The sequence below is a fragment of the Topomyia yanbarensis genome, chromosome 2 (genome assembly GCF_030247195.1).
Source record: "Topomyia yanbarensis strain Yona2022 chromosome 2, ASM3024719v1, whole genome shotgun sequence".
Lineage (NCBI taxonomy): Eukaryota > Metazoa > Arthropoda > Insecta > Diptera > Culicidae > Topomyia > Topomyia yanbarensis.
Genome location: NC_080671.1, coordinates 52,048,695 through 52,074,536, shown reverse-complemented (window position 1 = coordinate 52,074,536; position 25,842 = coordinate 52,048,695). Strand labels below are relative to the sequence as shown.

General features: G+C 38.7%; 1 protein-coding gene across 14 annotated transcripts in view; it reads right to left on the bottom strand.

Annotated features, from left to right (window-relative positions):
* The window catches only part of LOC131684926 (sodium bicarbonate cotransporter 3), a 149,850-nt gene that overhangs the window by 90,343 nt on the left and 33,665 nt on the right, over window positions 1-25,842 (bottom strand). For 9 of the 14 annotated variants that reach the window (XM_058968181.1, XM_058968188.1, XM_058968182.1 and 6 more), the window contains exon 1: window positions 10,057-10,893. The exons of 3 other annotated variants lie outside the window; for them this stretch is intronic. In XM_058968181.1, coding sequence (XP_058824164.1) covers window positions 10,057-10,097 — 41 coding nt within the window. In that variant the 5' untranslated portion in view covers window positions 10,098-10,893. Of the gene's footprint in view, window positions 1-10,056; window positions 10,895-25,842 lie in introns of those variants that run through there. 2 more of the 14 variants (XM_058968190.1, XM_058968189.1) reach the window with 2 other exon arrangements.

Genomic DNA, 25,842 nt, shown 5'->3' with positions numbered 1-25,842 from the left:
TGACGTTTGCTTTAGGTTTCTCAATTATCTTGGTCATGTGACTCGAGAGACAACACCGGTTGGTAGACAAGAATGGCAATGGTTGCGGTTGGAAAAAGGATCACCGTGCATTGACTGTTTGTAGTTATTTACGAGTTTTGTTGTTGTGGGACGGGTTCCGTATGGGGCGCCAAGATGTGTACGATTCGATGCCTGTTGGTACAGAGTACTGACCTGCGATGAATCTACGTCTACGGCTGTTCCAGTTTACGAACTATTTTCTGCGTCATGCGCGATTGTTTTTCCTGTATGTGCATTGTTCTCTTCTGTTCCAGATTTTTGATTCTAGGCCATTTATGTTGAGTTAATCATGATTAGTGTATCGTACCTAGATATAACCGCCGAGAATGATTTCGAACGCATACGGAACAAGCGTGTTTAAATACGACGATCAGTCGAAGTTATGGTAATTACTGATGGACCGAGCAAGTATTTTATTACACGCTTGCCACTGTCGTACGGCAAGTTTTACTGTAAAGAGTAATTAGTTTCTTAGAGGTTTTCAAACTCATGTTGACTTATGTTTTGTAGCTTCATTACTTTGTTGTACAACAACTCTGAATAATTATTCTCCAGGTTGCCTACAGAAGATTGGTTTAGTTTAATAGATAGAATAATATAATATGGAATACACAGGTTCCCCAATCTCGAAAGTCTGGTAAAGCAATTTCATGCATTTGTCGATTTTCGGATGAATATAAAATTTCGAGACAAACGTTAGTCACGTTGGAGAGCTGTATCGTGTCTTATGTTTTTATCGTTATTTTGTAAATATTAGACAAAAAATCTATTTCATGATATTACAAACATATCGGGAGCTGTCGAATTACGAATATACTAATAAGATACTTATTTAATTCAATTATGAAGAAAACTAAAAAAATATGAAGAAAACTAAAACACCGCACTCTGTCCTTAAAAAATCAATTACAACTGAATCACAATTTTAAAAAAATCAAATGCGCACTGTTTCTCCAATTAGGACCTAAAATTTTTTTGAAGATACGTGAATGAGCAGCGAAACGAAACCTGTTTACCTTCGACGATGTTTTTAGATGGTAAAGTTCGGGATGATTCACAAAGTATTTGTCTGAGCTTCAAGTGGGTATTTTGTATATTATCTCAGCTGCATCGAAGCTAAAATAATCGTTCGGGTTCGAGGATAGTTCACAAACTGATGCTATGGCCATCTATACCGGTCTGTCAGCTGTCTTTGACAAAATTAATCACGACATTGCCATTGTCAAATTAGTCAAACTGGTGTACCCTGTCTTCGTTGGCTTCAGTCGTATCTCGTCGGCTGTAGGCTGAGTGTTAACATAGGAAACGAATACTCCGAAATGTTTGCAGCTACATCTGGCATATCGCAAGGAAACCATCTTGGACCACTCATCTTCTTACTTTATTTCAACGATGTGAACTACAGACTGAGTGGCCCACGGTTGTCACACACGGATGACCTCGAAATCGTTAACTGTGGTAGAACTTTGGAGGACGCACATGTCTTGCAGCAACAATTCGATATCTTTAGCATTTAATGCAGTGACAATCGAATATTCCTGAATCCCGCAAAATATTTTACATTATTTTCTCTAGTGAAAAGGAAACATTTAACTTCGACTGCAATCGATTAGGACTGGCTATTCCCCGAGAAAGTTGCGTTAAGGATACTGGAGTGGTGTTAGATTCTTAACTCACTTCTGTGCTACTAAACCATTCACGGATATACTGCTCGAAAAGCTTGTACTGTTCCCTAGCTCGGTCGTCACTGGAGTACTGCTCGGCGGTCTGGAACCCGCCCAATATGAATGGCTGCGACTGAATCGAAGGTATCCAAAGCAAATTCGGTTCGCTCTAAGACAGCGTCCTTGGTACGATCCTTTGCGGCTTCGTAGTTACGAGAGCCGTTGTTAATTAACCCAGCCCGAACTCTTCAGCACTGAAGAGATACTGTATGTACGCTAATGTCATGTAATTATCTTAGCAATGGCAGTACCGATTTTACTACTTTCACATAAAAGGCACAACGTGACAATTCACCAAATTTAATTTATTTTTGTTTATGATTCTTCGTTTCTAACATAAGAGTGATTCTGTCTAAACACGGTGGGTTTTAGATATATAATTATTGACTACTTATATAGATCGATTCACGTTCGGCGAAGAACTTAAAAATATATATTTTTATTTCTTACTTTCCTATAGCTTAAAATCTGCGTAATTCAAAAAATCTGGACATAGAGAGGTTTTTTCTTAATGATCATTGAGATATTTCTCGAACATTAACTAACTTTAAAAATGAAGAGTAACATTTTTCCTATGTTGAGGCATTTGACCATTGAATTAAACATTGCTACAAACCGTGACTTTGTTGAATGATTGTGCATGAATACAGATTATCGTGTAATCCACTTAGCAGGGAGGGAATAGCTGCTCCTGCCGTTCATATTCATATTATACTCATGACATATTTTTGTTCGAGAGTAACCGTTATTTTGCATCCAACACTTCTAGTGAAAATTTCACTCGCTTTTATCGCAAATATTTATTTTAAAGGTAAAATTCTTCAATGTAGTTCTGATTCCCAATTCCACATTTTAGAGATTTTTGAAACGATTTACAATCAAATTAATCTCGTTCGTTTGATTTATATTTATTTATTCATTTGTTCCATTTTTTGTACAATTCATTTGATACATTTTTTTAATTTTTTTATGTTATTCTTTTATAAATTTAATTTCATTCATTCTGATCATTTCACGACTTTTTTCCAATTTATGTTTGGTTAATGTGCACGATTTATGAAATTTATTTATTTTTTTATTTATTCTATCATTTTATTTATTCTATGCCTTTCATTAATTTTTAACAATTCTTTTTTATTCACTTTATTCATATTAATCATTTTCTGATGTTTTTTCAATTGTTTTATTTTAATTATTATTTTTAGTTTTTTTCTTCATTTTTTTCAATTTGATCATTTCGTTTATTCTATTTAGGTAATTCATTTTATTTACTGCAATCATTTTATTTATTATAATCAATAAACTGTTGTTATTTATGTTATCGATTTTTACCTTAAACTTCATTGTTTACACTGCCCATTCTTGTCAAAAATGAACTATATGTTGAGTTGTTCTGAACCTTCGATTCGCGATTCTTAAGTAAGACTTCCAATATTAAGAAACATGCCTAAACATAATTGTCTTATCCACAAGGCTCAACAAAAATGTGAACAGGGTATTTATTTATTTTATTTCATTTTATTATTTCAATTATAGAGGTTTTAACCTAAGGGTCATTTGCCTCTTTTTTACGGTTAGAAGTTCTTTAGAAAAATCGCTAACTCTATGTATGGGGTATGGGAATCGAACCCAAGTGAGCGGTGCACGAGGCAATCGATTTACCAACTACGCTATGCCCGGCCCTAACAGTGTGTTTCTCGGCTTACTGTTTTTCAACGTGGGACGCTTATATTTTAATGGGCCAACTTGGTCGTTTCGCAGAATTAAGTTTTAATTGAATGTCACGTCAATGATAGCACTGCATATGAAAAATAGTGATTTCGTTCATCAATATTCCATAGTTGAATCCATAATTTACAATTGAACTTGTGGTAAACCAGTTCGGTAATTACATATATGTTCAACTGATGTAGTAGAATTATTAAACGATCGAGGCCGCTTAATCTGGCTACACAACATCGCTTTTATTTGCGTACTGTCCAGCATCGCTCCGCTTAATCACCAGTCCGCTCTTAGCCAATTGAAATCCTATAAGTTTCAGGGGACGTCACTTCAGATGGCGGAACGGTGACCACATCGTCCAGTGGATCCTCTGCTTCGGTTATGCGGCCAAACCGCATCACATTGGCTTCACCTAATACACTATCTCGCTTACAGTAAATTAGCATTCGGTGAAATAACCCATTTGGTAAATTTTCTCATTCGGTGAAATGACCTATTGCGCGAATGACATTCGGAGAAATGGCAATCGGCGAAATGATTCGCCGTTCGATAGAAAGTTTCTCATTACCGATTTTTATATAATCCTATTGTTTCTCATTGCTAGCTAGTTAGTTATTCGGCCCAATAACTAATCATAATCGTATTCAGGTCGTTCATGGAAAAATAAATGAGATCAAATTGCCCAAATAATTCCCAAATTATAAATTCTGTACGAAGTGTACAAAATAAATGAGCAATTAGTGATGTAGAAAAGTTCTCGATAGCTAGGTGAAATAAGCCATTCTATACCTTGATATTCTATACCTTGGTAAAAATTTGAAGAATGCGAATGTAATGTATTTTTTATTTGTTGATTTGATGAATTTGAATTTGAAGATTCGAGAAAGCGTCATTTTTGTGTGACCAGAATGTGTTATTTGACTTTTTATATTGACTTTTTATATTGTTTAATATTGTTACGATTTGCGTGACATACTTTCAATGCGATTGACTGATAACCGTAGCCGATTTACCCTGACCTAGTTCATCGGCCACATTCGCGAATGAGGTCGTGTGACGGAGAACCAAAAATAAATAAGCGTACTTATTATGACATCAAGTGCTACAACAACAAAAACAAAAAACGACAAAACCGAAGTTGAGCCTTACTTGTCAATTACTCACTTAGCGCAGGTATTGTGCATATTGGTGAAACGTCGTTCGATTTCCCATATATGAGCGTGATCGCTGAGAAGCCGAAACAGAAACTGCATTCCAGTCGATTATTTTACGAAGCACGCGCGTTCTGACACACACAGGCACGCACCAGTGTTAAATACACACGCTGCAGTGAAGATTTGTAGGAATATTAAATTCTAAAATAAAACACCACTTGGGAGCTGTATCCCCATTTCTCATATTTGTTTGTTTATAGTGAGGTATTGGAATAGAACACGATGCTAGTGGGACATCTTCGAAACAGCGTGACAAGTTTGTAGGGGAATGTGCACTGTTATGGACACACTAGTAAAGATGGATTTGCAGGGTGTAGATCCCAAAAGCACAAAACTCGTATTGAGTCAAACGGACACAGTTGGATATGTCCAAAATAGAAATCACTTGCATTGACTGATCCATCATTTTGTGCAAGAGTCTTTTGCATTTTCTCGAGCCGGAACATCTTGCGATGTGGAAAAGCCCAAGTTCGAGTCGCAGCCGGAACATCTTGCGATGTGGAAAAGCCCAAGTCGCAGCGGTGAATTATTCGTTATGGCCCTGCATTCGCTGCAGAATGCAGTTCTTATACACCACTTGATGTTGGTCCGATATTGGTCCGAATAGGGTCCAACAAAAAAGGGAATTTTTCCTTTTGTGCTTATTACCAGACTACATGTAGTCGCGAGGGTCTTGCATTGATGTAAATGAATCCTATCAGGTTCGTTTTGAGATAGAAAATTAAATTTATTGGTCGAGTATCTTGCATATCACTGTCTTTTGTCCTGGGTGAGTCGATAATTATGGTGACACTTTCAAACTTGCGTAACACTTTGTATACTTGACTGAAATTAATCAAATTTTGCCTATGTTCTCTTTGACTCTCAAACTGTGCAGAAGTGGTATGCGGTTAAATTTGTGTCGAAAGACATGAACCCACTAAACTTAAAGAAGAACGAAAAGGAAATGATTCGTAAGTGGATAACATAGAAAACGTACCGGAAACGACTGTACAAGTTCTAATGGACTGTTTTCAAACTAATCCTAAAATTTAACCGGCACATGTCAGCTGAAATAAATACATACATATTGAATTGCTGTGTTGGTTTCATTCCGATAACTAAAGCCGATTTACCAATCAATCCAAAGTGTCGCCATAATTATCGGCTCACCCTTTAGTAGTTCATTGGTGGCAATGTACAGTTCGAAATTCTTGCTCAAAACAATATAGCCAGAAATATTTACAATTGTCATACGTTTATTTCATGTATGAGCCGAACTGGAGAAAAGCATGAAATTAGTACTATTATTGGAGTTTTTTTTTATAGAAAATACGTGTTTTCGGAGTAAAGTTTTTACTTAAACGCTATCTAAAATATTAGAAAGCGGTTTTAGATTACGATTTTAGGTGCATGTAGAATCTTTATTTTATTTCAATTCGTCGATAGCTTTCGTTGTTATCTCTCCAGTCAATTTATGGGAAGGTTCTCAATCAAAATTTTCAAAAATTTAGTATTTTATCATTGCATGTTTGAAAGATATGTCTACAATATTGTGTTAACCAAGTTTTTCGATTCGCGCATCAAAAGAGTTTCTTCAGGCCATTGTTTGAAGCGGCATCCTGGCCACCATGGGACGCTCAATACGTGCGGTTCAGGTAGAAACCTTTTCATGGCATTATGCACGTTCCTAGAATGCTTCGCGTTGCACTGTACATGTGTACAGGTCTCGAAAACCTATTTCACGGTTTTATCTGTAGAGGTATCGCAGACTAATCCCGAGTTATCAAAACAACCACAGAAAATGTTATCAAAAACTACAGAAAACAAAAAAAAAATCAAAATTGTTAAAGTCCGCCATATTGGAATCGCAATTTTTATTTGTTTTAATTTTGATACATATTAACTAAACTCCCTTTTAAACCTTTTTTTCTCGATTTTGGCTGAAATACTACTTATTTTTTAAGAGGGTTCGCCACATTTGATCGGCCATCTTGTATTTTGAAAAAACTGACTTCATAATCAGCTATGTGAAAAACCCATAATTCCATGTATTTGTTACAAAATATTGACATTCTACCACGAATAATTAATAGAAAGTGTTCTCAAAACTTTAAACGCGTTTATCTTAAAACATGATTTTTCAAAACTGCGTACAATCTCATTAGAAAGCGGTTTAATATAAAGACTTCATCTTTTGACCTCTCGAAAATAAACATTTTTCATTGGAGGAATGACTAATAAAATCTAAAAACTTTTTGTATGCTCTATTTTAGTGAAGCTTTAAAGTGAGAAAAGGGCTAACAAATCGATCTCAAAGTTTGAGATCGCTCCATTACGTCAAATTTGAGGTTTTTACCCGTTTCCTAGGTCGTTTCTCCATTAATTTTAGTTTACTTTAGAGCCTTATTATTAGTTTTGTGTTCCAGATCGAAGTTTTGGAATTGCACGCGCACCTAACCTTGGATAGAACGTCACCACAGGCGCCATTTTGTTTTTTCTTCTTGAAAACAATCGCAAATGAAGAAGAAATTATTAGCTTTTTTAATCCTAAAACTGTTTGCTTCTATATTTTTTTCATTAGCCCACAAAAAAAAATCGAAATTTTGCTTCCTTTTTAGTCATTTGAATGGGAACCTCCCATTAAAAGAGTGGAATATGGAGAAAATGCGAAATAATCGAGTGGTCGAGCAAACGGCATTCCCGCGATCACGTTCTCTCGTGCACTCGCATACATATTTGGCGTTGTAATGCATTCGGGTCTATATCTTCGAAAATTGGGTTGCACTCTGAAATTTCAAGAATAAATTTTCGTTCTTTGTTAAATATAATGACTCTAAGATGGTAATGAAACTATTATTTTTTCTCAATAAAACAAATGATGATAAGAATAATAATTTTCGAGATATTTCATGTCAAACTTTAAAAATCGTTTTTCTTGAAAAGTGCTAAATGACGCTTGTGATAAAATAGCACCAAAGCGACGATGTATTTTTCAGGAATCCGATTCAGAATATATTGGCTAGATTGGCCCAATTGGCACGTTCCCCATGTTTCTCGGAGATTTGTGCCTTTCCATGCCATCTCATTACTTCCCTGATAGGAAAGAAGTAAAAGGTAGGGAAATGAAAAATTGCAACACGAAACTGCAAACAGTGTGGATACTTCACTCCCGTAGGAATAACGAATCCTACTGATAAACCCTATAGCTCTTTACCAAACAGGGCTAGAAGCAATAAGATATTCTTGAGTTTAAGCTCCCTGTACATAGGTTCATCAATGTATGCAGTATAAAAAATACAATAAAGCAATTGCATTACTGCCTGATATTGGGTTCCGTAATCGGATTCGGAATGATCACTCGAATAATACTAAGCACGCTAAATAGTAGCCATGTGATAATTGAGCTTGCAATGTTCAGCCAGTGTCCTGACTAGAATACTGCAATTGAGTTTGGAAACATGCAACAATTTTTTTGACATTTTTGGACTCACATCCCGCAGAAAAGTTTTTGTTTGAAACGAAGTTTGCAAGCTACACCAATTGTTGACATGTTTGGATGCAACCCAAGAACGAATCGTGTGCTTTATTCATAGTCCCCGTAGACTTATATGGAGCAAAACATTCAAGCGCCCATTTGATCGTTTCGGTTATCAGAACCCTACGATAAAATGTCCAAGATTTTGGAATTACCTGCAAAGAACTCGGGGCAGTCGTTTGTGATGGCTCCATACAGCCTGGAGTGTGTGTTTCTAAAAGATAGTCACTTCTGACATCTTCGTCAGACGAGCATCCAACTAGATTTTCCAGTCAAGCCATTTCGGCATTTCACCAAGGGATTCTTCTACAAGCACACATAACTCGAAGCGTGTCATATATGTTGCTACTGTGAGTGAGTTTGTTTTATCTACGACCACATGAAAATCACTTGGAGTTTCAATGATTGGGAATACCAGTAAAAGCTAGTCGCTAAGCTAAGTGATACAGTTTTCCAACTCATGCGAAATACTGTCAGAGCAAAGAGTTACATCTAACATATCTTCTCTGCTAAATTGGGGATAATGTTGGGCGATTTCCTCTATCGAGTATATGCAGCTTTGCTCTGCTTAAATATTCCACTAATCCACTGCCTCCCAAATTAATATCTGAGCTACCCCGTATTATGTGGTGGGTATGTGCACCACAGCCGATTAGGAGTGGAAACCCATTTCTGCCACAGTATGATACAACCCTTTTGAAATCATCAGTAGGTGATAATTCAGTACGCGGAAAATATACCGAACAATAGGCGTATTTTCTCTTTATGTTATCAACAATCATATCGACTGTGAGAGCACAAATGTTGCGAATGATGAAGATGGATATAAAACATTTGTCAATAGCACTATTCAAAGAAAGTATGCACGAGGCATTTCGCGTGGATTTGTCATGCCATTTTGTTGAAAGCTGCGAAGACGGGATTAAGCAACTTTCCAACATAGAAGTTTCGTCTATGGAAATACGACTCTTGAACAAAAGCTAGTTAGATTCCTAGTTACTATACGTTTATGCTGTAGAATAAATTGTGCTATTCAAATCATTGCCGACCAGAGCACTACACATCATTTAAATCAAACGATCTGCGAGGAAACAAACGTCCGCTACGTCAGAGATTTACACAGAAAAGGTAAGGCTGAGATACTTTAACCCGCCGGATGTCACACGGCTTCTAGGCTGTTTTTTTTGGAGAAAGACAATACAATGTTGTCAACTTCCTATGGAGCCCACAGCCACTACGAAAAGCGCCACTGTAATTCTACGTAGATATGTACGTGAGAGGACTCGTAATGTTCTTTGGTATGGATAGAAGTAATAATTGACTACTAACAGATGGTAAATAATCGATGATAATCAAGTTGCTTCAGTCACACTTGTTTTTTGGAGGTTTTTATACTATAATAAATAATATTGCTGGCGTTTCGTTTTAAACTGACTGATACGTAATGGAATCGAATGGATATACGAAGCCAGATGAAATGCTAAAAAGTTTTAAATGTACCGAAGAGGCCAAACTCACAAACGATTTACGATATCCATTTTAACAGCTAATTTGGCAGTCCATTTAGTAAATCTCGCAGAGGAATACTAAGCCATTGGATAGCTGTCTGTGCATAACAAAACGAAAAGATAATATTTGAACAGATATGGCTACATGTTTCAATCGAGCATCGGTTGATTTTTTTGCCTGTTGGAAGCTTGCCGTTTTTGATTACACAGTTGTAATTTATGCAGTACATAGTTCGGAATCAATGCCGGCAAGGCAACGATTCGAACCATGTCAAATAAATATATTGAATACACATGGAAGAGAAACTTACCTCGCAATGAAAAATCGCTTGTTATCCTTCATTGTGAACATAACAGATTTTTTTTTGTATATTTACCAATACAAATAATTTCAATGCATTGCTATCCGTGAATTATCAATCATTGCTGTCGGATTCCTCAAAGCTGACTGAATTTCCACCACAGATGATTTGCTTCGACGCTATCCGATTTTCTTCACCACAGCGTCGGGTTAAATCCTTTGTGCTTGGTGATATCCTCTTCCATTATCACAGGGGATAAATTTTTCCTTGTACATACTGCTATTCTTTGTTAAATCTAATTTTAGCACCTCCTATTTTGTTGTTGTTGTGAGAACTTTATAGTGATATTTTTTATGTAAATCGCTTCACATTCGTAGAAATAAGTTTCCTTTAAACATAGTATATTAGCATGAATGGAAAATGTCTCCAATGATTAACACAAGCGTCGTTCCTGCGACTTTCAACATCAGCTTTCCGAAGCACCATAAAATACCAACATTTCCACCTTTCGTTTGCATTGATTTCCGACTGTACAGTTCTGACCTAATTATATGTAAAAGCATTCTACCCTATTTCATTGCACATCACATTTCTTTGTTCCGAGATTAGAAAGGCACCATCTTCCTGCTTTACCGGTTTTTCCTTTGAACATCGACGGGGAAGAAAGAAAACTCCCCCTAACACAATTAGAGCAAAATCGGGAAAATCTCCCTGTGTTAGGAAAAGTGTAAAGGGCCCAGCTCGGGTGCGAACCGTCTCCAGAGGACTAAAGTTGGGAAATAATGTACACTTGATTCTTTCACCGGGAGCAACCGCACGTCTATTCGCGTCGAGCGTCGCGTGGTTAACTGACTTGCAAGCGGATCGCTGTTTATTCGCTGTCCAAGTAGCTGTTTTGATAGTCGCCGCCGACGCCGTTGTAGCCATAGTCGTCGTCGTCGCCGTCGTCGCTGCCATCATGTGTGTTTGTTAGTAAATTATATTCCTTTACTCGAGTTACGATGAGCTCGATTCAGACATAGCAGACGGGACAGGGAAAAGTTCCGTTTTTTCGTTTACCCTGTGAGCTAGACGGGATGGTTGGACCGACCTCCACACTCACGGGAAGCTTTTCGAGTGACGTGAGAGAACTACTCCTTGTTTTGTTGTCTGGGGCGTCTCGACGCTGCTGGTGGATCGATGAGATAGGGGGTGGGAGTTTTTTCGGGAGCAACGAAGAAAGCAGCTATCGATAGGGCTGAGGCTGCGTTATTCTTGGGGATTGGGAAAAAGATTGGATAGTTTGGATTGGAACGGTGAGTGTTTATTTGTTAGTTAACATATTGAATTTGATTCGTAGCTTAAGGTATAAGCCCCACGATTCTGCCGAGTTTGGCTAAAGGGCTACACAAAAATTGCGATAATACACCCAAGAAATGGGTTCAACGCGTAAAACTGTCGTAAATGTGTTCCAATTTTCGCCAAATATTAAACCATCCAATTTGGCTCCAATCACATAGCTAACCATTTTGCACCTCATATTGGAGTATTCGGTTTACTTTATATTAGTAGACCCAATCACTTGAATAGCACATTCACCCCATCAACCAGTCGATATTGTACGGTCAAATAGCCAATGCGGAGGCGTGAAAAACAGATATGGGTGTGTTTTCCGATTGCCTGTCTTTGTTCAAGCACGCTATGGTCTAATGTTTTGATAATTTATTTTATTTGTTGTATTTGCCGAAGTGATTTTATTTTTATTAGTTGACTTGTTGGAATGATACCATTTAAATGTATTCAGGATCGGGATGGTTCATGAATGAATTTGAAAGACCAGCTGTTTCGCTTCGTTCAGTTTCTTGCTGTGATAAACATACGGAATTTCTAAGGAATCTCGTTGCATTGTAATTGAGCAGAAACTATGATTACCTTGGTTTTGTTTTACCTATATACTACAATTCAGTCAATTTATATTTGAAATCTAATCAGGAAGGATTTTCAAATGTTCGGTATATCAGTTAATAGCAAACGTTTACTAACACATTTTCTAATACGACCATTTTTTCATCGACAGAGTTCTCTAATATTTTCTCTAGAATGTAATCTCTGGCGAAGAAAAAATATACTTAACCAAAACAAGATTTCGACGGAGTTAATTTTTTGAGTCTGTCAATGATTTCAAGCTCAAAAAAGAAGCCTCTAGAAATGAAAATATGAAAGCAGAATATCTGTAGTCAAGAATTTCAAATTTGAAAGCAGAATATCTGTATTTAGTAATTTCAAATTTGTTCAAACAAGAATGAAATAAAAATAATAGAACCATCCTATTCCTATTTAAAATCAAAATCTGTAATAACCCCTTCTAGTAAAACCCTATTCGTCTTTGTTATATCGCATCTAGAATCTAGATGCAATATATCTAGAAGAATCTGCTGAACGTAGAACGATACCGACTGAAGGGGAAGCAATAGACTCGCCTATTCCAGAAGAAAAAACGCCGTCTAGATGAAGCAGAGTGTGAGGAAATGGAACAGTTGTACCGCTCTCAAGAAACTTGAAAATTCTATCAGAAGCTCAACGCATCCCGCAAAGGCTTCGTGCCGCGAGCCAAAATGTGTAGGGATAAGGATGGAAACATTCTGACGGATGGACGAGCGATGACTGAAAGGTGGAAGCAACACTACTTTGAACACTTTAACGGCAATGAAGAAACGGATGCATAAGGCCAAGGCAGCGGAGGAGACTACTACGTCAGTACGGCGGACGATGGAAACCAGCCTATTCCCACGCTGGAGGAAGTTAAAGATGCCATTCAACAGCTTAAGAACAATAAAGCAGTTGGTAAGGATGGTATTGAAGCTGAACTCATCAAAATGGGTCAGGAAAGGTTGGCCATTGGTCTGCACACACTGATAGTCAGAATCTGGTAATCCGAACAGCTACCGAAGGAGTGGAAGCATGGGGTTATTTGCCCCATCTATACGAAGGGCGACAAGTTGGAGTGTGAGAACTATAGAGCGAACCATCCTGAATGCCGCCTACAAATCATTATCCCAGGATATGTTCCGACGCCTATCACCTATTACAAATGAGTTCGTGGGAAGTTATTAGGCCGGTTTTGTCAACGAGCGCTCGACTACAGACCAAATCTTCACCGTACGGCAAATCCTCCAGAAATGCCGTGAATACCAGGTCCCAATGCACTACCTGTTCATCGATTTGAAGGCGGCATACGATAGGATCAACCGCACAGAGCTATGGAAAATTATGAACGATTTTTACAAGATCCAGCCAATTTGTATGTTTTGCTGATGACATGAACCTTATTGGGAGGACATTTGAAACGGTGGCTGAGCTTTACACCCGACTGAAATAGCAAAAGTTGGATAGGTGGTGAACGCGTCTAAAACAAAGTACATGCTGATAGGAGGGACCGAACGGGAAAGATCCCGCCTAGGAAGCAGTGTTATGATCGATGGAGATGTATTCGAGGTAGTGGAGGAATTCATATACCTCAAATCTCTGCTAACGGCTGATAATAATAACAGTCGAGAAATCCGAAGACGCATCATCAATGGAAGTCGCGCCTACTATGGGCTCCAAAAAAAATTGCTATCAAAAATAATTCACCTACGCACTAAATGTACCATGCACAGAACGCTGATAAGAGGGGTACTGGACCATGCTCGAGGAGGACCTGCAAGCACTCGGAGTCTTCGAGCGCCGTGTGCTTAGGACTATCTTAGGCGGCGTGCAGGAGAACGGTGTGTGGAGGTAACGATGAACTACGAGCTCGCCAGGCTCTACGGCGAACCAAGTATCCAGAGGGTGGCCAAAGCCGGAAGGATACGATGGGCAGGGCACGTTGCGAGAATGCCGGACAACAACCCTGCTAAAATTGTGTTCTGCTCAAATTCGGCAGGTACAAGACGACGAGGAGCACAGCGGGCCAGGTGCAGCAAGATCTAGAAGGTATAGGAAGCAACCGTGGGTGGAGAGAGACAGCCTCGAACCGAGTGCTATGGTGAATTTATATAACATCATATAAATAAAATAAATAAATATCTAGAATCTATCTATGAATGCTTTAATTTTATGATCTTCCTACATTTTTATTACTAGAGCTTCAAACTTTTACATTTTTCCGGAGAATCCCGGATATTTATGCATCAAGGACGTAGTCAGTCATAGGGCAGGAAGCCCCCCCCCCTTTCGAAATCAAATTAATTTTTTTGGTAAACCGAAAAAAATGAAAACTACCCGAAGTTTGGTATCTTTGAAATCCTGTGTTGAAGTAATTTAAAAAATGGCTTTGCTGTATAAAATCAAAGTATGTATGGAGATGTTTCGGGTTTGAAGAAATCCTGAACCCCTGGAAATTTTTGGATTTATTCTGTCCCGTAATTCTGTTCGTTTGGAAAATTGGATAGCAAAAAAAATTGTTCAATGTTAGGTTTTTCGAAAACTGCCCACATTTGACATTTTGTTTTCAAGGCTTTTTATTTATTTATACTAAGAGATCAAGATGTTTTTTCCGAAAGTTTGTATTTTTGCGTCTTAAGGAAGGATTATTCTTTTGTGTTGGTAGAAGATGGGCATAGTCAGAGTTTTTGTGAATCATTGGTAAATGGTCAAGGCTCCGAAAATGACAACCACAGGCGAAATTTTTTTTTATCGAATTTTGCGCCAAACTGTTTTTTTTTCGTGTGTATATGACCTCTAATATTAAACAAAATGAATGGTGAACCCAGAAAAACATTAAATTTAATGATATTGCTTGAAAATTTGAAAAGAATATGGATTAATGCTTATTTTTAATTGTGAAGTAATGAAAAACAAATATCTTGTAACGTGACAGATCAAAAATTCGAAAAAGTTTTGTGGACCACACCAACAGCTTGCATACAATGTCTAACCTACATTTTTCCTACTACTTTGATTCAATTACGTTAAAAATTGAGACCATCTTCGATTCTGATGAATCTTTTTATATTTCATCTATATGGGAGGCTAAGTATTTTGCGTTGTTAAACAACAATTTTTATTCAAGAGTAATATTTTAAAAGGGCGTATAAGATCTTGAATGTACTACTTTTAAAATATATTGTTCGAAAATCGTCATTTGTATAACAAAACTATATGATAGCGAGTTCTAGGGAATTAATGCTACTGTGTGAATATTTTTGGTGAAATTTTTCAAAACAAAGAATTGAAAAAATGCAATTACAAAAAACAATGATTTATTTGTTAACGCAAGCCTAAAAATAGAAGAAATTGTAATTGCATTATTAAGAAGTTATTAGTAAGAATGCATTTTTTACAACGACTTTAAGTATGTATATTTCTAAGTTTCCTAGTAATTTTCAGGCATAAATATAATTTTCTTATACAATATTAATATTAAATATAATTTTGAAGTAAAATGCTCTTAAGACAAAATTTTCCGAAATATTTTGATTTTTTTCTTCCAACAAAAATATCTAGTAGTGAAAATACGCCCTTTTAATAAGTTACTCACTAATACCAAACGCAAAAAACGTAACACGTTTAAAATTGAATTAAATAAAAAAGGTTTAAAATATAATTGCATTGTGGAGAAAATAACAATAAAAGATTTTATAACAAAAACTTGATACATATTTCAAAAATCTTTTTAATTTTTAATTTTAATCTAATTTTTTTTCTGTAAATAATTTCGTAATAGAATGTATTTCAAAATGTTTGTCCAATTCAAAATGCTCACGAAAAATTGTCCTTCAAAACGCAGACGTTATTTTAGATTTTCTTTCGATATAATGTGTTACTTCGTGAAATTACGACCTTTTCGTAAGTTATTCACGTTTGTTCATCAAATCCAATACGCTTTTAAAAATAAACATGAAATTTCCCGTTAATATTCAGTTCCCAGATCAAGGATGATTTGTGTACCACTGTCTCGATATCCTTGCTTCAATAAAAATACAGAACTGTAACGTGACAGATTATGGTTGTAACGTGACAGATCATTGAGTATACTCCATAAAATCGAAAAAAAATGTTTTCTTCAGGAAAATTATATTTCAAGATCTTCTTTGTTTTCCAAGCTTCAACATAAAACTGTGTTCACGCTAATTTGGTGGCCAACGGAACAGACCTTTTCAATTAAGTTGGGTAACTTCCAAACTCACTGCGAAAATTGTGTAACGTGACAGACGATCCAAAATGACAATAACGCGAAAACCGTTCATAATAGAAAATAACTTTCTGTAGAAAAAATGTTCGACTTAGTGGCCTTAATAATGTGCAATTGTGATAGAATAGAATTTTATCGTTTTTTACAGACTTGTCTTATGAAATATGCGTAAACTTGTAACGTGACAGACAGAAACCTTGACCAAATGTACAATTGCAAACGGAGGCTATGGTACCAGTTTTTTTGAAAATTGGGTAATTTATTTTTTAAACTATTATATTTTCTTCGAAAATTGTACTGATTTAATTGAAAATTTTGTTAATTTTATCAAATTCATCAAGTATCCTATTTTATTTGTTTTATTCTTTTAATCTATATATCCACTCATTCATTCCATTTCAGTAAGTTGATTCATTTCATTCGGTTTTTTTTTTCATATTAGTCACTTGATTCGTGTTATTAAATTTTATTTATCTTTTGGTACCTTTCAAATGCGAATACCTTTTTTGCAACCGAAACATGAAATGTTAAACAAAATATTAACGTGTTCTACACGAAAAGAACAGAAACAAATCATTCATCATTATTTCGAAGAACTTTACGCTCTCCGCTTATCAGACGGCGCATGCTCTTTTTAGTCACGGCCTTGGCTAACTGATTACACTGATTCTTCATCCGACCAATGTGACGCTGTCGACTGCTGCCTTAATCTTAATTATCGTTCATTGCTGGTCTATTAGACGAATCCTTGAATAATTTGGTGGATTGCCGTTCAACCATTATTGCAATGGCAACTGTGCTAGATCTAGTCAAAACGTAACTAAACCATCATGGGACTAAATTAAGGGTGAAATTTAATTGCTATGACACCCCATTTTTAAGCCTTCCAAATATGTAGTTTTGCTCGTCACAAAAATGCTGGTACTCTTTCTGCAGGAGCATATCCATTGCCAAAACATACACTTTTTTCGTGAAAGACTTTATTAGTGTACCAGAAAACTTGCCGCGAGCAGGAGCCCATAGAATTCTAGCATCAGAATTTGTTTAAAATCGCCTTTCGCAAATGATTATCGTCGATCAAGACACATCCATTGAGCTTCATCAGCACCTGGGCAAAATTCCGAAAATGGCGAAATTTTTGTATCGATATTTGCGCTAAACTGTTTTATTCGTGTGTATTTGTGCTCAAATATTGCCTGTCATTAACCAAAACTTGTTTATTCTTCTTTCACGATCTGAAAATGACTCACTGGGTTTGGGCCTAGATCAGAACCGGTACAAAGCATCGATTTTAAATTTTTTATTTCTCTATCGAATTTACCCAGTAAAAATCCATAACTAATACTAATACAATCACGGGAATTGACGATATTATCCCACATACGAACAGAGCCAAGGTTGACACATGCTGAAAAACTATTTGGTTGTGTACACATACATGTACAGCTATCGAAATTCTTCATTCCGCCGTTTATTATCTTTGCGGTAATATGGGTTTAATACCGTAATGCGCAATTGTGTGGTCTATTACCAAAAAGACAATTGATCTAACTCAAAAGTAATAGAAACGTACCCGTCGGATTTTGTGTGTAGATATCGGTCTATCAACACATGGGTCGTATTCAACCGTGAGCAGAGAGATTTTTCACCTTAAAATCCCAACAAGCTAGACTGGGATTGAACCCAGAGCGTGGGATGAGAAGCACTTCCGCTTACCGCTCAACCATGGGCGCCATTGACTAAAACGTTCGAAAGATAAATATGTATGTAATTCGCTTAATTAGCGTCAGTTCATATTCCTCTTCAAATGAAATGATTTTATTTATTTCTTTCCAGGCTACGTCACAGGATCAAGAAATACGCTAATTATTTATGTGCGTTAAATGCTTTTACTACCGCGAGACCACTTTAAATCGAAATCAAAATTAGCAAATGAAACCTCGTATGTAATTAAATAAGGTACCTATGTGAACAAATCAATTATTGGTATTTGCTCAACGATATTTGACCATAAATCGATATCGTGCGAGTCGCGAAGCACGTGTAGTAGACTACAAATGACTTTATTGGCTGACATTCATTTATTTCCAGTTTTTTTTTTTTTTTTTATTCATTTCGTTTATTTGATAGGCACAAATGCGTTAGCTTGGCGGTGCCAAATGCTTTTGTTTTTACATTTTGGATATCTTAAAACTAGGAGGTTACAATGTTGAAATATTTTTTTTTACAAAGGAAAAGAAAGTTTACAGCTATCTTAAGACTAGAAATAAGATTCAATATACAAAAGAGGGCCAAAAGATTTTTTTATGAAAAAAATTTAAAACAAGGGATTCACTTTGATATACAAGAGGGGGAGTAATAGTATTTTACGAAATATTTTACGGTTATCTTAAAACTAACAATATAGTTTAGTACACAAAAGGGGGAATATTTATGAGAAATTTCACAGAAATCTTAAAACTAGGGATTCAATTCTATTTACAAGATGGAGGACAAGAGTTTCAATAAAGAGTAAAAATTATAGCTATCTTAAAACTAGGAATACAGAATACTAATTTGAATTTTTTAACTAAAACTTATGCTTGGTCAAGATATTCAAAGGGTGGCTTATTTCCGCATCAGTGTAGCAGCAGTTGTATCAAAGACAGGGGAGAGACAGGGAAAGAAGAGCAAAACTTGCAACTTTCGCTCGAACGGCGGGGGGGGGGGGGGGAGGGAGATCAGCGTATCAAATTTGCGCCTCAGTCTAGTAAGTCGTCGAGTACCGGATTGGCGGATGGTATTCTTCGGACCCGCGGGGAATCCTTCAAAAGTCATCGGACCTCGAGTCGCTCTCGCTTCAGTTTCCTTCTATGCAGGCGTAGTGGTAAGGGCGACGGCGGTTACATAGTGGCACTCTGGAGCTGATCGGTTCCACAAGGCAGGAGGAAACTCTAAAAACGAGAAATAAAAGAGAGGGGCTAAATTGGGATATTTATCGTTTTTATGAAGGTATAAATAAGGGACATATAGGGGAAATCACGAGTTGCCAGCATATCTCGGACTGGTACATTGGGTGGTCTACCTCGGGCCCGAAGGGATTCCTTTAACTGAGACCTGGCGTCACAATACCCGGCGCACACCCAGACAACGTGTTCGATGTCGTGATAGCCCTCGTCACAAGCGCACAGACTACTCTCCGCAAGCCCAATACGCCGCAAATGCGCATCCATGGTGTAGTGATTGGACATAAGTCGGGACATTACACGAATAAAATCCCGACCCACATCCATCCCCCCGAACCAAGGCTTCGTTGATACCTTTGGGATAATCGAATGTAGCCATCGTCCAAGTTCCCCATTGCTCCACGAGGTTTGCCAACTGTTGAGCGTCCTCTGACGACAAATACTAAAAAATTCATTGAAGCAGATTGGTCTTTCGTATATGTCACCATTTAATGCGCCCACCTTTGCTAATGAGTCGGCCTTTTCATTGCCCGGGATAGAACAATGAGAGGGGACCCAAACAAAGGTAATCTTATAAAATTTTTCAGATAACGTACACAAGGACTCCTGTATCTTCCCCAGAAAATACGGTAATTGCTTTTTAGGCTTCACCGCACGAAGAGCCTCGATAGAGCTGAGGCTGTCCGAAACGATGAAGTAGTGATCTGTGGGCAGAGTGTCGATGATCCCAAGGGTGTACTGAATTGCAGCTAACTCTGCGACGTAAACTGAAGCGGGATCATTGAGCTTGAATGAAGCGGTGATAGTATTGTTGAAGATACCGAAGCCAGTGGACCCATCGAGATTTGATCCGTCAGTGTAAAACATTTTGTCGCAGTCGACTTCTCGGAATTTATTATAAAATATATTGGGGATCACCTGCGGGCGTATATGGTCCGGGATTCCACGAATCTCTTCCTTCATGGATGTGTCGAAGAATACAGTAGAATCAGAAGTATCTAGCAAACGAACACGGTTGGGAGTATATGCAGAAGGATTAATGCTCTGTGCCATGTAGTCGAAGTACAAGGCCATAAATCGGGTTTGAGAATTAAGCTCGACGAGCCTCTCGAAGTTTTCAATTACCAACGGGTTCAGAATGTCGCATCGGATGAGCAATCGATATGAGAGTTCCCAAAATCGATTTTTTAGCGGAAGAACGCCCGCCAGCACTTCGAGACTCATCGTATGGGTCGAGTGCATGCAACCCAAGGCAATGCGCAAGCAACGATACTGGATTCTCTCTAGTTTGATGAAGTGTATGTTCGCAGCGGAGCGGAAACAGAAACACCCGTACTCCATCACCGACAATATCGTTGTTTGGTACAACCTGATCAGGTCTCCTGGGTGAGCACCCCACCATGTTCCAGTTATTGTTCGGAGAAAATTGATCCTTTGTTGGCATTTCTGTTTCAGATACCTAATGTGACATCCCCAGGTACCTTTAGAGTCGAACCAGACCCCGAGATATTTAAATGTGAAAACCTGGTTGATCGTTGCACCCATTATTAAAAGCTGGAGTTGCGCCGGCTCACGTTTCCTAGAAAAAACAACCAACTCAGTTTTCTCCGTGGAGAACTCAATACCCAGCTGAAGAGCCCAAGCAGACAAATTGTCCAAGGTATTTTGTAATGGTCCTTGCAAGTCGGCAGCTTTGGGCCCTGTAACAGAGACCACCCCGTCGTCTGCAAGTTGCCTTAGCATGCATGAATTGGCAAGACAATCGTCAATGTCATTCACGTAGAAATTGTAGAGCAGGGGACTTAGACATGAGCCCTGGGGAAGACCCATGTAGCTAAATCGCGATGTTGTTAAATCGCCATGCGAAAAGTGCATGTGCTTTTCAGACAACAGGTTTAGCAAAAAGTTATTTAAAATTGGCGAAAGACCATGCTGGTGCAGCTTCTCTGACAGAGTGTTGATAGAAACTGAGTCAAAAGCCCCCTTAATATCCAAGAAGACTGATGCCATCTGCTCTTTGTTAGCATAGGCCATTTGGATTTCTGTAGAAAGCAACGCAAGGCAATCGTTCGTCCCTTTGCCTTTGCGGAAGCCAAATTGTGTATCTGACAGTAAGCCATTTGCTTCAACCCAATTGTCGAGGCGAAACAAGATCATTTTCTCGAATAACTTCCGAATACAGGACAGCATTGCAATCGGCCGATACGAGTTGTGGTCGGAGGCTGGTTTTCCTGGTTTTTGGATGGCGATGACCTTCACTTGCCTCCATTCATAAGGGACAATGTTACCCTCAAGAAACTTGTTAAATAAATTCAACAGGCGCCTTTTTGCAGTGTCAGGCAGATTCTTCAGCAAGTTGAATTTGATTCTGTCTAACCCTGGGGCGTTATTGTTGCACGATAAGAGAGCAAGTGAGAACTCCACCATCGAAAACGGTGTTTCGTTCGCGGTATCGTGAGAAGACGCGGCGCGGTACGTTTTCTGTACCGGGACAGAGTCCGGACAGATCTTCTTGGCGAAAGCGAATATCCAACGGTTTGAATATTCCACGTTCTCGTTGGTACTATTATGATTACGCATACGTCGAGCCGTACCCCAAAGAGTGCTCATCGCTGTTTCTCTCGTTAACCCGTCGACGAACCGGCGCCAATAACTGCGTTTTTTGGCTTTCATTAGACTCTTCATTCGCCTTTCTAACGACGCGTACTGTTGATAGCTAGCGGGTAACCCGTCTTCCCGGAAGGCCTTATATGCAGTGGACTTTTCCGCGTACAGCTCTGAGCACTCTTTATCCCACCACAGGGTGGGAGACCGTCTATGGGTATTCGCGCTGGGTACTGGTTTAGTCTGAGCTTGATTCGCACTGTCGAGAATCAAGCCAGCCAAAAACCTGTACTCTTCCTCCGGAGGAAGTTCTTGAGTGGATTCGATTTTAACGGATATCGCGGTCGCGTAACTCTTCCAATCAATGTTCCGTGTGAGGTCATACGATACATTGATTGTTTCCGATGGTCTTGAACCGTTAGCAATTGAAATCACGATAGGCAAATGATCGCTACCGTGGGGATCAGGGATCACCTTCCACATGCAATCTAACTGTAGCGATGTCGAGCAAAGTGATAAGTCCAACGCGCTTGCGCGTGCTGGTGGTGTAGGAATCCGCGTCATTTCTCCCGTGTTTAAGATGGTCATGTTGAAATTATCGCAAAGATCTTGGATTAATGTTGATCTATTATCATCATGAAGACAGCCCCATACCGTACCGTGCGAGTTAAAGTCTCCCAGAACTAGCCGCGGTGCCGGTAAGGATTCCGTGATATTACAAAGCGTTCGGTGCCCTACCGAGGCTCTAGGAGGAATGTAGATGGAAGCAATGCAAAGGTCTTTACCTTTGATTAAAACTTGACAAGCGACAATTTCAATGCCTGGTGTCGAAGGGAGGTTAATTCGGTTGAAAGAATAGCACTTTTTGATCCCCAAAAGTACTCCTCCATAGGGGTTTTCTCGATCCAGACGAATTATATTAAAGTCGTGGAAGTTGAGATTTATATCGGAAGTTAACCAAGTTTCACATAATGCGAAAGCATCACATTTTAAACTATTTAGTAAAAATTTAAAGGAATCGATTTTCGGGAGGATACTTCTGCTGTTCCACTGTAGAACAGTGATCGAATCGGTGACCTCGTTCGATGACTTAGCCATCGAAGGATACGATCGCTGCAAGGAGGGGCCATTTAGTAGTCAACTGCTTCAAAAATGTTTGCACTATAGGGAGAAAACGTATCAGAAGGCTTTTAAGAGGATCAGTAACATTGAAAGCTGTGAAAATTAAGTCCACTATGTCAGAAAATTTCATTAGTCCGCTACTGGACTGAGTATCTGTTTGAAAAAAGGGGACACTTGGGGTTTTGGATGTCCCTGGAAGTGGTGGGTACTCCTTGTTAGAATTAATATTTTCAAGTCCTGGAGCAAATTGCTTCGGCTTTTGTGCATCACTTCCGTTGGATTTATTGGTTGTAGATGGCGCACTCTGAGTGGACGACACCTTGGCACCCTTACGAGGCAATGTAGGGGAGGCTGGATTTCTCCTCTTCCTGGATTCCCCTGGGTTAACCAAAGATGTTCCCTCTCGTGGGTCGTCAGATTCTTGCTCAACGTTAGCCAAACCAGCATAGGGATTTTCGGACAGGACAGATGGCGAAGCATTCTTTAGCATTTCTGCATAAGAACGCCTTGAGCGTTCCTTAAGGGAGCGCTTAATTTTATCCCCGCGCTGCTTGTACGCAGGACATGATTTAAGAGCATGTGAAGGGCCCCCGCAGCAAATACACTTTTCAGTTTCTTTGTCGCAAGAGTCATCCTCATGCTCTCCTTCGCATTTGCCGCATCGTTTCTTATTTCCACAATATGTGGCTGTGTGGCCCAACTGCTTGCAATTGCTGCAGCTCATGACCCGCGGTACAAACAGGCGAACTGGTAGGCGAACCCTGTCAAGGAGGATGTAGTTGGGAAGAGAGGACCCGGCGAATGTCACCCGAAGCGAGCCTGATAGAGAGTAGGTAGTCTTACCTCCCTCGGTGTTTGCGGTATACAATTGTTTGCATTCTAAGATCTTAATCTGTTCAAGAGAGGGGTCCTTAAAGCAGCCAACCCCGTGCTCCAACAGTTCTTCGCATTTCAGGCCCGGTTCGGACACTACCCCATCGATTTCACAGGCCACACAAGGCACGTACGCTTTAAATTCCCGCGTAAAGCGCTCACAGCAAGCAATCGCGTTTGCCTGGCCGAGATCACTCACTAGAACACGTATCTTGTTTGCCCGAACACGTGTTATCTGAGTTACGGCCGGGTAATTAGCAGTCAGATCTCGAGAAAGTTTTAATATATTAACCGGTTTCTCTCCGGTCCGAAAATATACCACCCATGGCCCAGAGGAACCTTCTGGGTACTGCTTTATACGGGGAGCAATGCGAGTATTAGGGGGATCAGGGACTTCCATGATTGCATCAGATGGTATTTCGCCCTCGGCCATTTAAGCACGAGGGCAGAGCGTTATATAAACGGGAATGTGTCTTATTATTTGATTACAAGGTAGAGTAAAAGTAGGGAAAAGGAAAGAAAGCAAACGAGGAAAAAAAATAAAGCAAAACTTATCTGCAAACAACGTCGATTGTTCCGCACCAGCGAAAACAATGTACTGGATTTACTGTCGGCACCAGCAGAACGGCTGCTAACGAACGAACAAAGGATGACCTTGACTCACTAAAATTTACACACCGAGCACCACTGTGAAATATAACGATCCGTTCCGTTCAAAGGTTGGGAGACGTATGCTTTATTTCCAGTTGAATAAGTTCAATGTTTATCATCATTTCCGAGAAGCAACTCCATTGGTCCTTTTGGGATACAAATACATTTGAATAAAAATTTCAAGCTTCTGCCTGAGAAGAAGGATTTGTAGAATTAATTGATTGTTTCTCACTTTTCCTTCCTACTTGAATAAATAATAAATAACAACAATTTGAGAAAACGCTGTTTCCATTTCCAATTGATGCACGACAAACTTTTCCCCAAGCTGTTACTGCAGGAAAAGCAAAGTGGCGTGGCTTCATTGTTTACAGTTGAAATGGCTGTCAATTTCTCAGACTTATTTAGTTACATTGTTAGTAAGAAGTGATTAAGAGCAAACAGCTTAGAACACGATGAGTTAATCGTTGACCCATTGATCATTTTCCCTAACCTGACAGACACACACCCACGAAAAATCTTGATTATTCATCGGTGTCCAATGCCATTCATAAATCATCGTTAAGAGTCGATTTATAAGAAGTGAAATTAAACCTTGATTCCCACTCAACTAACCACAAGACTCATCTGCTACACTCATAAAGCTAGTGTATTCTCATGCGTCAGCGATTTGAGAAACTATTGAAGGGTGGATCAAAATTACCGCACCACAAACTATGAAAGGTTCGATCCTGAAAAGTTAAATAGAAAAGCATTGAAAACCGGCACTTCGATTTCACATTGAAGATTGTTGTGAAATTTCAAGTTGGAAATGTCAATCATTTTACAAAAAGGAATAGAAAGCCTTTTTTTCTGCTTGACGGGATCGATCTAAATTGCATGGCAACCAAATTTGGAAAGGTATTTAGAGGTGAAGCTATTAACCTTGCTGGCGAAAAAAATCAAAATTATGATCCACCCTATTATGGACGCAGCTAGACTATATGTACTTCTAAAAAGTGCATGGATTGAAAGTGGGAAATTCACTCCGAGAAAATCGTCGGACATATGCTTTGGGTATCATTCGCCTTTCAATGGGAAAACTTTTCCCATAGTGCTACCCTATTAGGATCCACTTTGTACTTGTAATGGGGGTCAAGTTGAATGAATATATCTATCTTGGCCGACCTGTATCTCTTGTCGAGGGATGGGGCATGTCTTTTGTATATAAAATCGGCACGTGGATGGTTGGTAGAATCAAAAGGATGGTATGCTGATGAATTTTTGCATAGAAAGCGGTGATAAAATGGTTATGTTAAAAGTTAGTCGGCTATGAGCCACAATTATAGTTTAAAAATAGTTGTTCTTACCACAGATATTATTTGTCAAAAACAAACCCGCAGATTTTTTCACACACGTTAATGAAACATTATTCATTCTAGTCCAACCAGAACCACTCCCGGCTGTGGG